This window comes from Amphiura filiformis, chromosome 4, assembly GCF_039555335.1.
Source record: "Amphiura filiformis chromosome 4, Afil_fr2py, whole genome shotgun sequence".
Taxonomy (NCBI): Eukaryota; Metazoa; Echinodermata; class Ophiuroidea; order Amphilepidida; family Amphiuridae; genus Amphiura; species Amphiura filiformis.
This window is the reverse complement of record NC_092631.1, coordinates 67441424-67457775: the sequence shown is the minus strand read 5'-3', so window position 1 is coordinate 67457775 and position 16352 is coordinate 67441424. Positions and strand designations below refer to the sequence as shown.

General features: G+C 33.9%; 1 protein-coding gene and 1 long non-coding RNA gene across 4 annotated transcripts in view; both read left to right on the top strand.

The window, feature by feature from the left end:
• LOC140151261 (integrin alpha-6-like) overlaps nucleotides 1-8229 on the top strand; it is a 68082-nt gene extending 59853 nt beyond the window's left edge. For 2 of the 3 annotated variants that reach the window (XM_072173535.1, XM_072173536.1), the window contains exons 22-26: nucleotides 2-124; nucleotides 959-1063; nucleotides 1530-1658; nucleotides 4609-4659; nucleotides 8009-8229. In XM_072173535.1, the coding sequence (XP_072029636.1) occupies nucleotides 2-124; nucleotides 959-1063; nucleotides 1530-1658; nucleotides 4609-4659; nucleotides 8009-8140 (540 nt within the window). In that variant the 3' untranslated portion in view covers nucleotides 8141-8229. The remainder of the gene's footprint in view (nucleotide 1; nucleotides 125-958; nucleotides 1064-1529; nucleotides 1659-4608; nucleotides 4660-8008) is intronic. The other variant, XM_072173537.1, reaches the window with a different exon arrangement.
• Nucleotides 8230-8240: 11 nt separating this feature from the next.
• On the top strand, nucleotides 8241-15867 carry LOC140151262 (uncharacterized). Its single transcript, XR_011858921.1, has 2 exons — nucleotides 8241-12108; nucleotides 12335-15867. It is a non-coding gene; the product is annotated as an uncharacterized lncRNA (long non-coding RNA).
• The last annotated feature ends 485 nt before the right edge of the window (nucleotides 15868-16352 follow it).

Genomic DNA, 16352 nt, shown 5'->3' with positions numbered 1-16352 from the left:
GGACTGTAATTTAGGTACAGCCAAATGTCATAAGATAGAATGTTTTATAGACAAATTAAATACCAGTGTGCCTGAAGCTAAAATTATCATCAAATCAAGGCTATGGAACAGCACATTCTTAGAGGTAAGTAAACCACAAATACGAACTGATCTAATGGGATAGATCTGATGGACATTATTTTGAAAACTATGTTATCATCATGATCAGCTAGCCTAGTAACCAAGTATGCTATATATTGAAAATAAAAGTGAAATTATTTACTTTGCCCAAGGACTCTAGCCTGTGTGATGTGTGCATTTGGACTATTCCATTTGAAATGCACATCCCCGGCCCTGTGGAAAATTTTCACTTCTATCTCAGTTCTAATTGAACTATATGGACAATCCAGGTGGACATTTTGGCACATTTTACATTAAATTCAGCTTGTATTTGGGCTCAATTTGAGAGATTTTGTTTTGGATTTCAAAAATCTTGCTTTTGGATGAAAATTGTTGGATTAGTTAAATTTGGTTGGAATTCCAAAATCTTCCATATGAGGTGGAGTAGTTTTAAATGGAAGAGCTGATTGTGTCTAAGCCCTGAATGAATCCTGCTATAATTTATGTAGATTTTCTGCAGATGAGGAAGTCAGCTGTTCAATTTATTATTGGTTTGGGATGTGAGAGAAGAAGGGGTAGGAAGACGACAGAGATTGATAAGTTGAGAGATAGGTGGGAAATATGGGAGAGGAGAGGAAAGCTAGAGGGAGAGAGAGAGAAATAGAAAAGAAGTTGGAGGAAGAAAGGGCAAGGAGAGACCATGACAGACCTATAAACAGACAGGCTCTGGCTGCAGTGGTTAATATTTCCGGGGTCTGCACCAATTACCTGGTTTATGGGCATTTGGACTCGTTGTCGTATCTGATGAATTCAACTTAGGGATCTATTAATCAATAATATTTGAATTCTTTCTTCTCAGGATTATTTGGAAGTGCAGGAAGTTCGTATCTTTTCTCAGGGTACCATTGAAATACTCAATGCTCCATTCCTTACACAGATAAATCCAGAGAATAATGAGGATACGGTAAGTAATAGTGATGATTCACTGTAATGTAAAATGATCAGTGGTTGTGCCAGAGGGAAAGAAAAGGGAGTCTCAGGTGGAGATAAAAATCCAAAATATTCAGAAATTCAGAATTCTGAACCGTGATGTGATGATGAATGTTTAGAACCTTCTGGATTTTGGGCACAGGCTGGGAGTGCCCTCTTGTGGAGGCCCCACCAGTAGATGAGGGCACAGACCCATAATTCTTGCTGGGATTTCCGTGGGAGGGGGCTTTCTGTGTGTGCTTGAATCCCTCATGACGAGGGAGCCTATGTGTGCCATTGTGCAAATCTTTGTCCCAGATTAAAGAAGAAATAAAATCAAAAACTTTGGAATAATGAACCTGTGAAAAAAACAAAAAACAAATACATTTGTGACAAATTAATAATTTCTTTGCAGCATTGACACAGATGATTTAAAATCTCCTTTTCTCTTTTTAATTCAGCTTGTAATGCAAGTGAAACCAGGCATTAAAACTCTACCGCCACCTGCCCCGCTAGAGTGGTGGATTATCCTACTAGCTGTATTAGGAGGCCTTCTACTTCTTATTCTCATTATTCTTCTCTTATGGAAGGTAAGTCCATACACCTGCCACATGTATCATCTGGGTTTACGTGAACAGGTGGATATATATAGAATTCTGATACACAAACAACATTCCAATTTTCTTCATTCAGATTATTTTCTTGTTACATGAAGTTTTTGAAGTAATTTCGGTACAATTATTGAATAATGTGCAACTTGCTAGATTCGAGTCCTGTCCTCGTTTACATGAGTTTAGGGTTATGGTTAGGGTTGGGGTAGGGAAGTCTTGTAATAAGACTAGTAGAGTTGCACCCTATTCGGTAATTGCTCCGTAATGTCCATGTTCATGCAATATCACAGCCTTACAAGATTTCATGATATGAAATTTTTAAATTTAATAACAATAATAAAACCGATCCATGTAACAAATTATGTTAATAGATATTTATGTTGATTATTATAGATATTTAAATTTGGTTCTATTTTGTTGTTTCATTTGATATTTGAAAGAGAAAATAATTGAATTTAAAACATTGGTACCACAAGGTATAATTAGTTAAACAAGATTTAAACCTGATTTAAAGCATAAATAAGAACATCATAATTAGAATGATTAAATTTGTTACTTCATATGCTGTTTTTATTACCTTTTTACTGGATTTTTTTCAATAGAACTTCCAATGGAAATTAACTTTATGGTTGTAGTTTTGGATATTATTTTATGATTGATGATTATATTTAAGAAGTAGAGTTCAGTTTCTGAAGAGAGAACCTAGCTAGTAGCCTATATGAATGCCATATAATGAACAGGCCATAGGTATTGCAAGTAATGTATGTGAATGGCCATTTCTTCTGTAGCATTATCCGCACCCATTTCTATTGAGCATGAATGTGTCTGAGGTTACTTCTTAGCTCTTTGCAATCAAAGCATAGCACAATTCATAAGCATTTTTCTTTCAGGAACGGCCTCCAGATTGGTTTTTGTTTTAAAATTGATTTTATTATTAGTTTGTTTTGTTTCCTGATATTGGGCGATTCCAGTTGAAATCCATTCACTAACAATGGAAGCATGACCTTAATCTCTCACACAGGGGATGTAGGTTTCAAATAGAGTCACCCATTCAGGTAACCAAATATGAATTCACACCCCTGTGTGAAAGATTAAGGTCTTGTCTTCCATGGGTGTGCATGAATTTCAACTGGAATAACCCATTTGAAAGTTTAGTACCAATATGTTTTCAGCTTTTACAAGTTATAATCCCACAATTACATTACAAAGTTGTGTAAATCTAAAATGATAACTACATTTATATTGCATAACAATATATCTTGTTACTTGTACATTCCTGTTTTATGTTGTGATTCTGTCTTTTAGTTGCGTTTAAGATGCAATTATGTGTTGCTGAATGTACTTAAATCACAGATGCTTATTGCTTAAAAATTTGCTTTATCACCACCAGCTGCATATAGGTTTCAGGAATCTGCTGCTTTTTGCATGTGTTTCTGCTATTAAGATTCGCAGTTATAAGATTTCACTCCGGGCTGATTCCCTTCCCAAAAAATTATGGCTAACTGAAAATGTGTTAAATTTGCTGTAAGACTCTATACATTATAGGTTTGTCTGCTTTGCCGCCATTATTTTAAAGCTGCACTGTTAAAAGTCGATGTCCAAAAATTAAAAATGTGTAGGGGTGTGTTTGCATCTGCATTCAAACTCTGGGTTGCTCATATTATACACATACCAATTGTTGACCTTTATTGCGACCTCTATTGTGCATTAAATATACCGTCCACAGTTGCTAGGTAAAATTGCATCTCATACACTTACAAAAAATGGCAAAAAACATCCTCAGTTTGTCGATTGAATGTGGTTTTAGACGTCCAGGTTTCCCATAGTCTTTGTTCATGTTTGGAGGCGAACACCTGTAGTTGGGGAGTAGTTGCAGATGAGAACAGGTTCCCATTTTAAAACTGCCTGTATCTTTCCTTTGATAATTAAAAGTCAATATAGAACAAGCTTAACAATGATATAAAGATGCTTCTAACTTATAAGTAGATTATTTAAGAACTATATAATTGTAGTCATTTTACAATAAAAACAAACAAAGCACTAAATGATTTCCAATACTAGTATATTACTGCTCACATTAAAATATGAGACGATGCTTGCTATCACTAACACTATTACCTGGCATGTTGCATTTATTCACATCAATATTAATATTCTAATACTTACGCTTGTTGCTGCAAAATATTGCATAAAAACAGCTAACAATGGTCTGTATCATTGCATTATCATACAAGCTAACTTAGATTAATATGTAAAGAATTATTAAGTGTCTTGAGTCCATGCTAAATTGTTTTTATGTCAAAGTATTGTGTTTTGTGTCAATTTTGTTGTGGTGTATTGTCAACCAAAAAGTAAGGCTTAATCAAATCCAACATTATTAGTAATAAGTGTGCCTTGTTGTAAGTTTTATGGTTTTGTCAATATGACATATACACATGTATACTTTGTTGGATAGATCTAGACATTTTTGTGGCATTACACTACTTGTCATCAAAAATTGATTTAGTAATTTTTTCATATATGGTACAATATCAAAATGTTCAGATTCCCCCAAACCAGCCTCACTTGACAAGCAGATTTTACCTCCTTCATGTCATGTCTTCAGGAACTGATTTGAATTTTCATACTTTGCTTTCAAATAATTAATAATTTGTGTTGTTATATAGTTGTCTATTGTCTTATGTGGTAAGCGTATCCCAATGTTGTAAAAACCTTTAGATTCCCCATTATTATTTTCAGTGAAATCATTAGTAATATTTCGAACATCAATTCAAATACTGTTGACATCATGAAATATTTTGTTATTTTTGTTTTTCTTCCTTTTTTTCTGCATTCCCTAACCCAACAACTCATATTCATTCATCCACCCGTCCAACGCCGTCTGACATGCATGTCCTCTGGGTTGACATTCCTATTTATACAACAACAGTGTGGATTTTTCAAGCGGGGAGTTATTCCCGGGACTCAATCTGGTGGACCAGTGCGTAATCACATATACTCCTCAATTGACTCATTCTGCATGCCCTTCTGTTTTACCCTCATTTTATTTCTTCATCATTTGCACGACAATTGATTTTGTGATTAATTTTCATATTTATGTTTTCACTTATTATGTGTTACAATGACAACAAAATTCTAGACAATCTTCCAGCAATTATGCTTAAGTGTCACCACTATTTGAACCAACAGTTTAATGGAATATACATTATATATTATATAACTTAATAATATTCCACCTCTGAAGTAATGTTAGCCTCGTAATGAAGGAGTAGGATTGCATAATGAAGAAGATTGTCAGATTTGGTGACATTTACATGTAGCTCAAAATTGACTTGTTATTTTGATCATAAATTTGAAGAAAGGTTATTTTTCAGAATTTCATTATATTGTGTGCATTTATGATGAGAAATATCTCTATAATGCAATTGGTAAAAGTTACTTTCATGTTATATAAACTGAAGTACAGTCAAAAAGGTCAAAATGGCAGGTCAATTTGAGATGTCAATAAGTGACATGACCCATTTGATTTTGGGCAAAACACAATTTGGATTTGAAAAGTTTGAATCCTTCCTGTGGCTTTAATTAAACTCCATATGGTTTGTCACTGGGTGCAATTGCTGTGTTTTAGGAATAAATGTATATTTTGAATGGTTTGTGATGTGACTGATGAGAGCTGTATGCTTATTAAATGTGTTATTTAGTGGCACTCAAATATTGAGACAAATAAAGCTGACACAAGAGGAAAAGTATCTGATCAATAGATCTGTTATTATAAAGATCCCAGTAAGGAGTGTAATTTCCACCCCATGTACATGGTTTTTTCTTGGAGAGGAAATTATATATTATTGGCCTTAAATAAAGGACTGACTTTAAAAATAAGGATCCTGTCCTCCCACATGCATTAATATTTTGAAAATTGGCATAGTTTCATTATTCCCTAAGCTTAAGCAATTATTTTGTCCCATTCAGCTTTTATACTCACATCATAGACCATTCAAAACATGAATATTAATGTAATGCCTAGTTAGCGTTATATGGAAAATGTCACTATGAGTTACCCATTTTAAAAAAATTGGTAAAGAATAAAAATCATTTCTTTTAAATAATTTGGTAATCAGGCTGTGATAAGATACTAGTCACACAATTCTAAAAAGTTATCTGATCCACAAGATAACATGGGAAGTTTGTAATACTCTGGTTAAAATTCCCCCAATCCCTGGCAAGTAGGTACTTTTGAAAAAAAAAAGCCTGATGACAGTAAAATATATAGCATTAGCAGTGAAATGTGTTTAAGTCCATAATCAGACTAAACTGATATTGATCAATTATTATTATAAGCCTATATGTAAGGTAAGTTTGTGCTAACACTGTTGCACCAATTGCAGTTTGTCTGCACTTATATTGTGTATCTAACAAGTACAACATAACTATTTCTGGTTACATAAAATGTCACATGGGCAGCATTAATATATTATGAAGAATACAAATTTGGCATGTATGAAAGTTCATTTCTGTTAGTAATTTAAATTTTGTATATAAGCTTATTACCTCAACACCAAAATTAAGACTACAGGCCAAGCAGGATGTTAGCTAGCCACCTGTCACTGCCATTTTGGATGGGCAGTTTGCTCCTGGGACAGGCAAAATCAATGCCTGTGACATGCTAATTGTAAAAGTAAATGCTTGAATAAGTTATATGAACTTAAAAGAAGATATAAATCAAGGCTACAGCAATTTTATTTCAACTGACTGAACCCGTAGAAGGCACAGGCAGTTGTGGTGAAAATGACCAACCCTGGTTAACTCCTAGCTAAGTCCTGCGATGGCCAATTGCCCAGATTAACTTATTGCCTGTCATCTGGTCAAAAAGTCAAACAGTCTTTCATCTGTGGATTTCTTCGCATGATGTTCATGTAATGCCATAATTTTGTACTGACTGTGGTGCAGTAAAAGTTACAACTGTTATTTCCTTTGGTGATGGAAACTCTGGATCTAGCAATCTTCCTTTTTATCTATTTCTTTCTATTTATTACTCTTAAATCTTTTATATCATAATTATGCTGGGTGTTATTCCATCACAAAGGCAATATGACATATCTTAAGATAACTTGTAAATACCATGTGTGTGCTCGGCATCTTCTAACTACAAGTGACAGCTAAATATGTTCTGGCTGCTTTACAATTACAATTGCGTAGATAATGCGTAAACATGTAATGTCGAAATGTGACAATAGACACTTCATTAAACATTACAATTTGTCCTGTGTAGTTAGGTTGATGACTTCTATATTATTGGTTGTCTGCTAGTTTTTTCAAAAACAAAAGTTGTAATTGTTAAAAAAATTACATTGATCATGTGAAAAAAGTTTTGTTATTTGCAAATATGTTGTTGTGTGCAGATCTTTACCCCAGCTTTTCCAGCAACAACTTCATCAGACATTCATTGTTCCCCTTGGATGTGGGCAATTATTTTACAAATTTGTCCATAGGGAATTCAAGTGTCTCATGTTGTTATTATATTAGATATATTTTTGTAGTTGATACAAGCTTATTTCCTTTGCTTTCTTACATTTTATTCTTGCTATTATACTCTTGGTTTTCTGCAGTTTTATGTCTCTCTTGATTGCAGTGACAATGTAGATGATGTGTTTCAGTTGTAGTTTGGTTTATTTTGTAGTTACAAACTCTTACATTTTTGTTTGATACTATTGAGTAGGTAGTCATATTTAGTGCATAGATGTTTTGTTTGTAGATTTTATTTATTTATATTTCTTATTTATTTATTTATTTATTTATTTATTTATTTATTTATTTATTTATTTATTTGACATTTCCATTACTTTGTTTTTCATTTTATTTTGGACGTAATAAAAACTTACTTTATAAACAAAAATAATTATATGAAGTCTTACAATGAAAGTTCATCTGTGTTGGTAGTAGACATAATTTAGTGGTTTAAACCTTTGATCACAACACAAAAATTTGCATACCTGGAATTTTCATTCAACACTTGGGTTGCCACTTGCCAGTCTGCTCATGAAAGTCGAAGTGTCAACTGAAAATTCCAGATATGCACATTTTTGTGTTGTGATCAAAGGTTTAAACCACTAAATTATATATGAAGTCTTATTCATTCCTATGTTAAAACATTTCAATGCTCCTGTAAAGAAATATTGTTTTGAACTAGTTTTTTCATTTGAAAAAATAAACAAAAAACAAAGCAAATTAAGGGAACAAACGATAAAGCTCTATATTAAAACGTAACTAGGTTTAAAGGACTTTTAAAGAAGATTATTAATATATTTTTATCTGCTTTCTTTCTTTGACAGTGTGGTTTCTTTGAGCGGAAGACGATGGCTTACAAGTATGCCTCAGTGACTCAAACTAAAGCAAGTGGTAAAGGAGAGATAGAAAGAACAGCTTATTATGACGAGCAGTATTTTGGCAACTCAACAACATAGGGAATGTAATCAATGAAAGTTTTTGTAAGGTTTTAATATAGTCCCACTTAAGGGGTGACACCATACAAATATATTATACTGCATTGCTAAAACTTGCGCCTTGACATGATCCTAATTTTAGTCTTCCGGGTCACAGCAAATACTATTATACTATACTGTTATACATTATGTGACAAGCAGGGTAGAATTTGTGCTATCTAATACCTGCAGCAAATAAGTATAACTAGATTTTGAAGAATAAAATCCTGATTTTCTTAAAAATTTTTCTCATCTTTGCAACACATCATGAATCTCAAAATCCATCGTAAGTTTTGATGCCTGCTAGCTTCCATTTCGCAAAGAAGATGTTATTAGTATACATCATAAGTAAGAGACACTTATCTATGATGGGGTTTAATGAAACAAATCCATGGTCCAATATTATGGGATCAGGAGCTCCTTTAAAATGTGTGTCCAAGTTGATCTAACATAAGGCTTAATTATAATCCAATATATGCTGTGAATGGTGTCACCCTTTAAGAGTTTTAAACAGCTCATTGGGCTATTCCACTTGAAATTCATACACCCCATATTCAGGTAACGCAAGTATAAATTCACACTGTGTTCCATAGGGGTATGAATTTCAACTGGAACACCCCATTGTATTTATTATCTATGTAGGTACTATGTAGGCCTACATGTTGCTTTTAATATGTCCTATTTGTATTCAACAGTGTAAAAGTAAGGCTGGGTACTACTTTTATATAAAAATGTTAAATTGGCAATGAAATATGTGAAGTCCAAAAAAAATTGAAGTAATGTTGGTTTAGGTTAAAGAATACTTTAGAATGTGTTACTTTCTTATCCCAAAGTAGGATAAATAAAATATGTCAGTTGTCAAACATTCAAGTTACACTTTATTGTATAAAATGTAACATATACTATTATGTATCCACTCAACATGCCCACTAGTGTTGTGAGAGAGAGAAGGATTTGTTTCATTGATATTGTGTGATTCATTCCTCAATATCCTACATTATTATGTTTTAATGAATCCAGGTGTGTGAAAATATTGGATCCAAAACATAATAATGATAAAATTGGGTGCTTTACGCCGCTTTATTAATTGGGCTCACTGTGAGTTTTAAAATATTGGACTTGACTATGTCTCATCCAATATTTTAAAACTCACAGCTTTTCCAATAAATATGGGCTTAATCGACCCAGTTTTATATCACACTTGGTTCCAGTGGGCAATGTTGTCCACTACATTTTAGCAGATACATCCCTCATGCATATGAAACTGGTGGGCATAGAGACTACACGATTTGTATATAATATAGTACAACTTAAAAGTATTCACTTATGAGGCTAGCAGGAAAGACATATCAGTGGTTTAAGTATTTGATTATGATGCAAGAGGTCTTGGGTTCTATCCCCTGTGCAGGATTAATTGTTAGTAATTTGAACTTTTCGGTAAATCCCATAAGCCTTTGCGAGTACACCTGAGAACTCGTCATTTGCGCCGATGCCCACACCGTTTATCGAACATCGTCACTGGGCATTTCAAGTCAGCGTGACGTCAAATGACGAGTTCTCAGGTGCACTCATAAAGGCTTATGGGATTTACCAAAAAGGTCAATTGCTGATGAGATGCAGTTGATGATTGAGACGTAACAGCCAGTATTAATTAATTTTATTTTATTACTTTAAAAAATCGTCTTACAGGGTTGTATTGGGTCATTATTTTTGTTTTCAATTTTAGAACAATTTGCATGACAAAAAATGCAAGAAACTTATGCCAGTTTAAAATTTTTCTTTTAGATACTTTTATCAGTACTTAGAAATAATAATATTGCTAATGGACTATTCCAGTTAAAATCATTACACCCTATGGAAGACACAACCTTAATGTCCTCACAGGGATTGTGAATTTCAAATGGGGTTACCTGAATGGGCGAATCTATTTGAAATCTACACCCCCTGTGTGGGAGATTAGGGCCATGTTTTCCATAGGGGTGTATGGATTTCAACTGGAGTAGCCCAAAAGATTGAGAACACCAATTAACACAATTAAGTTCAGCTTTCCTCTTTACTTATTAATTAAATGAAATAAATTTTGCGATAAGTTTTCAGCTGGAGTTGGCATAAGGAGGTATTGATTGCCAGTATGCATTTGGTTTAATTAGTGATTAAGCTATAGGAATCTTCTATTGTGTGATAGACGATAAGCAGGTTCAATATTTTACCGGCAACTATGATAGCACCAGAACAATAAAGCAGTCAGTATTTGTTACATGACATGCTAGAATTCAAAAAAATTTAAATATACCTTGTTTAAATTTAAATATAATATTAAGAATATACTTCTGGTGTGCATATATTATAAAAGTGACAATAGTGATGGAGATGCTATGCTTCAGTTGGGTGAGCTGAACTTCTGTAAATTTCTCTTTGTTAGTGGAAATTTTAGGAACACTGACTACAATTCCCTCAGTGGCCCTAATTGAAGTGATTTAACAGCCGTCCCTGACACACCTTACACCCTTTATGCATAATCCCCCTTTCTGGCACATAATAACATAATTTTGAAGGCTTGATTTATCAAGTCCTGGTCAGTTTAGCAACTATTTAGCAATGAAAGTATTGTTTAGCCTAACGTCGGATTAGTTATCCAGGCTGAAGTATAGTTTTGAAGTCATTTTTGTGATACGATTGGCTTGGAGCTTTTTGTACGAAATGTGTGCAGCATAGGAGTCAATTAATTACAAGGCAATTAGTAGCGTACTGATGCATATGTGTGCTTTTAGAGTTCACTAGTTTTTACACCTTATATCTAACATTTTGGGAACTTTGATTTATTACAAAAACATTTCTTGGCTCCATTTTAGATGAAAATCATGTACAGTTTACTTGTACAAAAACATGATTTCTAACCATTACTTTTTTACCTTGAAAATCATATATTTGTAAAGTAAGATAATTATGCATGTATGTGTACTTAATTTATTGTTGTACATTGTTTCATAAATGATGATAGTGTGTAAGTGTGTTTGGGTTTACACCATGGGTACTACTACCAAATCATCAGCCTCTAAGAACTATTGTGATTGGCTACAAAGAGGGGTATATCATGTGTTCAGCCAATCAGAGATATGGTAAGAATAGTCCATAGGGCTGAAGGGAATTGAGCTGAAAATGGCCAAGAAATCTAAAAGCTCTATTTTGATTGGTTACTCAGATGATTATATCATGTAATGAACCAATCAGATGCACTGTAACAAAGGATGTAGTACCTAATAGGTGAAGATGTATACATGTAGATGCAGATAACTGAGATGTGTGAGCAATTTAAAGATGTTTTGTTTCAGCCTCAGTATTATGTTATATTGAAACAATAGACAATTGTATTCTTTACAGCTCATACGTATTCATAATTGAATCACTTGGGGGTTTGTTTAATTATTACTCAAGCCTAACTGGGGAAGATGTTGCAACTCCTTTATTGATGATGCCAGATTTTTATTTCTGTTAGGCAATGAGTGCATCAGGTAAGGGTATTATTAGGTATCATGAATCCAAAAATGGGCACTTATGTTTTGTTTGAATATTGTATTAGTAATTTTATGGAGGGACATTGGTGCTAGTTAATTTGGTGTGAGATACAACATATAATCCTATTATGTAAAAAGCATGAATGCATTGACAGTGTGTTTCCCAGTGATGAAGAAGTGTGTTTATGTGTAATATTATGTTAAGGGGACTTGGTCATTTGCCAAAGTATGCTTATTCTAACAAGTCTCAATTAGTAGGATATAATATATGGATCCAATTGAGCTTATAAATGGTCAATTTGAACATTGGGATATTCCAGTAGAAATCCTCTGTGGAAGACGTAACCTTAATCTCCCATACATGGTTGTAGATATGGATTCGCCCATTTTGGTAACCCCCTTTTGTAATTCATACTACTTGTATGGATGATTAAGGTCAGGGTTGTAGCTACGCTGGTCGGTGGCGGGCGGCCCTGCCCGGCACTCTTAATTTCCACCCGGCTCTCAAGTTAATTTTGAGCCCAAATACCCGGCATTCTCAAATGTTTCAAAATCAGTGAACACTGGTATAAAATTTAGCAATTCTTATTAAAATGTTTTTTACCATTTCATATAAATTTTACCCGGCACCAAAATTTGCCTAGCTATAACCCTGATTAAGGTCATGTCTTCAGAGTGGTTTATGGATTTCAACTGGATTAACCCACATTAATCCCAAGTGCATGGGAAATAATACAAAACTCTCATATATTTAGATTCTTATTTAATTTTTTAGTAATGAAAATATGCAGATCAAGTAGAGTTCTTTACCATAGCATTTTACCAAAGAAACAATAATACACTATTTTTTGTTCTTCCTTAATTAATACCAGCAATATGTTGTAGTTTTGCATGATACTTGGAATTGCATGATTCTGTTTCATTAAGAGTCTAAGCTGGGTGTTACCACTTTTCACAATACCAAAGATTCTGTCAGCCTGGGCCTCAAGGAAGAACAGATGATTAAAAGGTTTTTTTTCAACTGATAAATTGTCCCAGGTTAAAGAAATAAAACAAAACAAACACACAAGCCAGATGCAGACCTATGATGCTGGCATTTCTTACCGGTGAAAGATTATTAGCTAATTCCAATTGAAATACATACACCCCATGTAAGATATGACTGTAATCGAAATTTCAAAAGGGGTTACTTGAATGAGTGACTCCATTTCCAATCTGAACCTCTGTGTGAGAGTTTAAGGTCATGTCTTCCATGGTGGTTGTATGGATTTCAAGTGGAATAGTCCATTTGGTGTGATGGGGGTAATTCTTAACATCTTGCTGGTTATCGTAGCTCAAATAATTATTTTGAAAGTGCAGGTCCCGCATTTATGTGTGTAAGAATGGGTATCCAACCACATACAAAGACACCCTGTCGAGTAAGCCCTCACCCTCCCAGTTTTGGGGTAAACCCTCTCACTGACAGGGGAATATAATATAATTGTACAGAGTCAAACATCTGATATACCACATTCAACCTAATTAGCACCCAGGGTGCTTCAGTCAGTCATTTGCAAGGGGTGCTTATCAACATTATGAAATGAAGGCTTAAAAGGTAATTATTTACATACATTTGATGGATATTGCTTGTACAGGTGCAGTGAAAAGGGGTCGCTTTTACCATTTTTCACCCTGATGTGGCAGTGATGTCAATGCGCATTTCATTGGTCACAGGTTCAAATCACTAGGGTTTGCTCAAAGAGCGGTGTAAACACTCACACACTTAAAGATGCTGCGTAGATGCGCTTGCGAAACACCTGTCTTACCACATCAGGGTGACAAATGGTCACTGTAGGGGCACTTATTAGGGGAGGATGCTAAGTAGGTCACTAATATTTGTTTTATATTATAAATTAGAAAAGATATCCTTTGTTTATCCTTTATTATAAATTAGAAATACGGATAACCATGATAACTATTTGATTGAGGCTTATATGAAACAAATGTGAATTTTTGAACAAGTTGATTGTGCCAATTTTGTGTTTGATTAAAAGTGGAATGTAATTCCACTCTGGAGTTCTAACAAAGTGTGCATTTCTTATGCAAATTTTATATGTATAGATAGCATTGTATTGTATTGCACAAAATCATGTATTTATGTAAATAGTAAAACTTCAATTGCATGTTATCGGCAGTGTTCAAATATAAACCAGAATATAGTTATTAATTTAATTTGTTTATTTGGTAGATGTTGCTATTATTTCAAAAAAGCATTTGCATTTTCTTGATTATTGTTATTATTTATGATTATTCTTGCTGGGGTATCCAAATTTTCAATTGTGTTTTTTTTTTCTTCAAATATACCTTTGGTAAATAAAAGTGTTTATCCTAGAAGAAAATGGAAAACAGTAAGGCAGTATAAGTTTTTTTACTTTGATATTCACTTTGTTTTGATTTGAACATTGAAACATGCAATACCGTAGAATTCGTCTAGAAGCATATATGCCTCTAAACGAGGGGTTTTTTTAACGAAAGATATGAAAGGCCAATACCCTTCTCAAAAACATTGCAATAGATTGGTCTTACAAATATACATGTTTGTACAGCCGCCTTTATCAGTAATATAGTTGTTCAAACTCCAAATAACGTTTTTTGTTGAGAGTGTCTGCCTCTTGTCTCTTGGGTCAAAAAAACCTCGTTTAGAGGCATATATATGCTTGTAGACGGAATTTTACGGTATGTGGAAGACTTTTTAACAATGTGTCATATTAAGAAAAAAGATTAGAGCCATCAACTGATGTTGGCATGTATGTATTGAAAGTCACAATTTCTCCCCACGAGTGTGACTGTCGCTATTATAATTAAGGTGCTTTAGGTGTTTGAATCGTGTAGGAGATTGAAAAAAATGTTAAACAAATTGTAAAAATTCAGTTATGATATTGATAAGAAACTTTTTATTACCACTTCTGTTACCTTGTCTTGTTCTCAGAAAAACTGAGAAATTTTGCTTGGATATTTTGAGCCAGTTACCCCCTCCCCTGGTTTATAAACCCATTTGTAACATGGGTACTATCCCTTAATTTATTTCCCTCCATTGGGCTATTCCAGTTGAAATCCATACACCCCCTATGGAAGACATGACCTTAGTCTGCCACAAAGGGAATGTGAATTTCAAATGGGGTTACCTGAACAGGTGACTCCATTTGAAATGTGTGGGAGATTAAGGTCATGTCTTTCATGGGGGTGTATGGATTTCAACTGGAATAGCGTGTGTTCGGATTGTGAGCATGATAATACTACTTTGAATGATGCACGTTTTTAGGTTTGTGCTAGTTGTGAGGTTGGGCTAATCTCCCTGGAGATGCGACACATGACATTGACAAATAGTCACAGACAATGTCAACTCTAAAAGTATGGTTAGTATCAAGGAGACTTCTCAGAACATGAAAGTTAAACATTGGAATCGGCGATGAATGACTGTAGATTCCTTGAGACCATATAAACCAATGACATCAATTTAACATCGCATATCTCCAGAGATGATAAGCACAACCTCTCAAATTATACATGGCATGGTAAAGATAGAATAATCAGCTGAACAATACATTATCTGAACACATTTATAACCCTAAATGAAACAAATCTTGGGTTTTTAAACTTGTAAATGTTCACAATTTGAATGTACCATCATTAAGGGTTATTCATGTGTTTAATATTTGAAGAGCTAATTTCCAAACCGTAAGTCCACAACCACAAGTTTCTCATTTTACTTGTGTGATACAATCACATACCTTGACAAGTTTGACATTAGCAACAATGAGTTGTACCATCAACAAGCCATTATTTTTGGGGAATCAAAGGCCTCACACAGTATTGGTACTGTGCATCCATCCACTGTTTGCTTTGTAATGGTGCATCCAACAGAAATTATAATACCTATAGGGCGTCACAACCCATAGCAATATCGCACAGGTAAATCAGACACATGTGTGTGGACTTAACACGGTTTGGAAATAAGCTCTTCATTTGTTGATTAGCAAGTAAACCTTCACTATGGTTCATTTACCATTTCAGGTGCAGTGTGTATAGTACCTACATTTTGTATATTAGACATCACAAGTAGTAGGTCGCCCTCATTTTTGTCCAATTGTTTATGATTATATTATTTGGGGGTGTTTGTCAAATAAAGACTTGACTTTTATACAAAACAAGTTACATTGATGATTATTGAAGTGAGGAGTTCTTATTGAGTGTCAAGTGTCTTGTGATTGAGCTTCATCAATTAAAATAGTCCTCTACTATGGGCTGTATCAAGTTTTAGTGATTATGGATATGATTGCCACATCAAAATTCAACATGACGATCCACATTTGTTGAGTCATGTCATATAAACAGTCGTATAACAGTAATTGTTTTGAGCATTTTCCCCAGAATTTTCCTTTTTTTTCATTGGAATGTATTCTCATGGAAAGGACCTTATCTTGCATTGGGAAGAAGCAGACTTTTCAATAACCATCCAAACTGATGAGTAGCAATCATTTTGATACAGCCTGTATGTATTAAACACTTAGCGAATGCAGATTTGGTACGTCGGAAACGGTCTGAAAAGAAAGGCTATTTTGATTAAAAGGGTTGCCCACATCTATATGGAAATCATTAGATTTCTTTCTGAAAATGATGAAATTGTTTTTATATCTAAT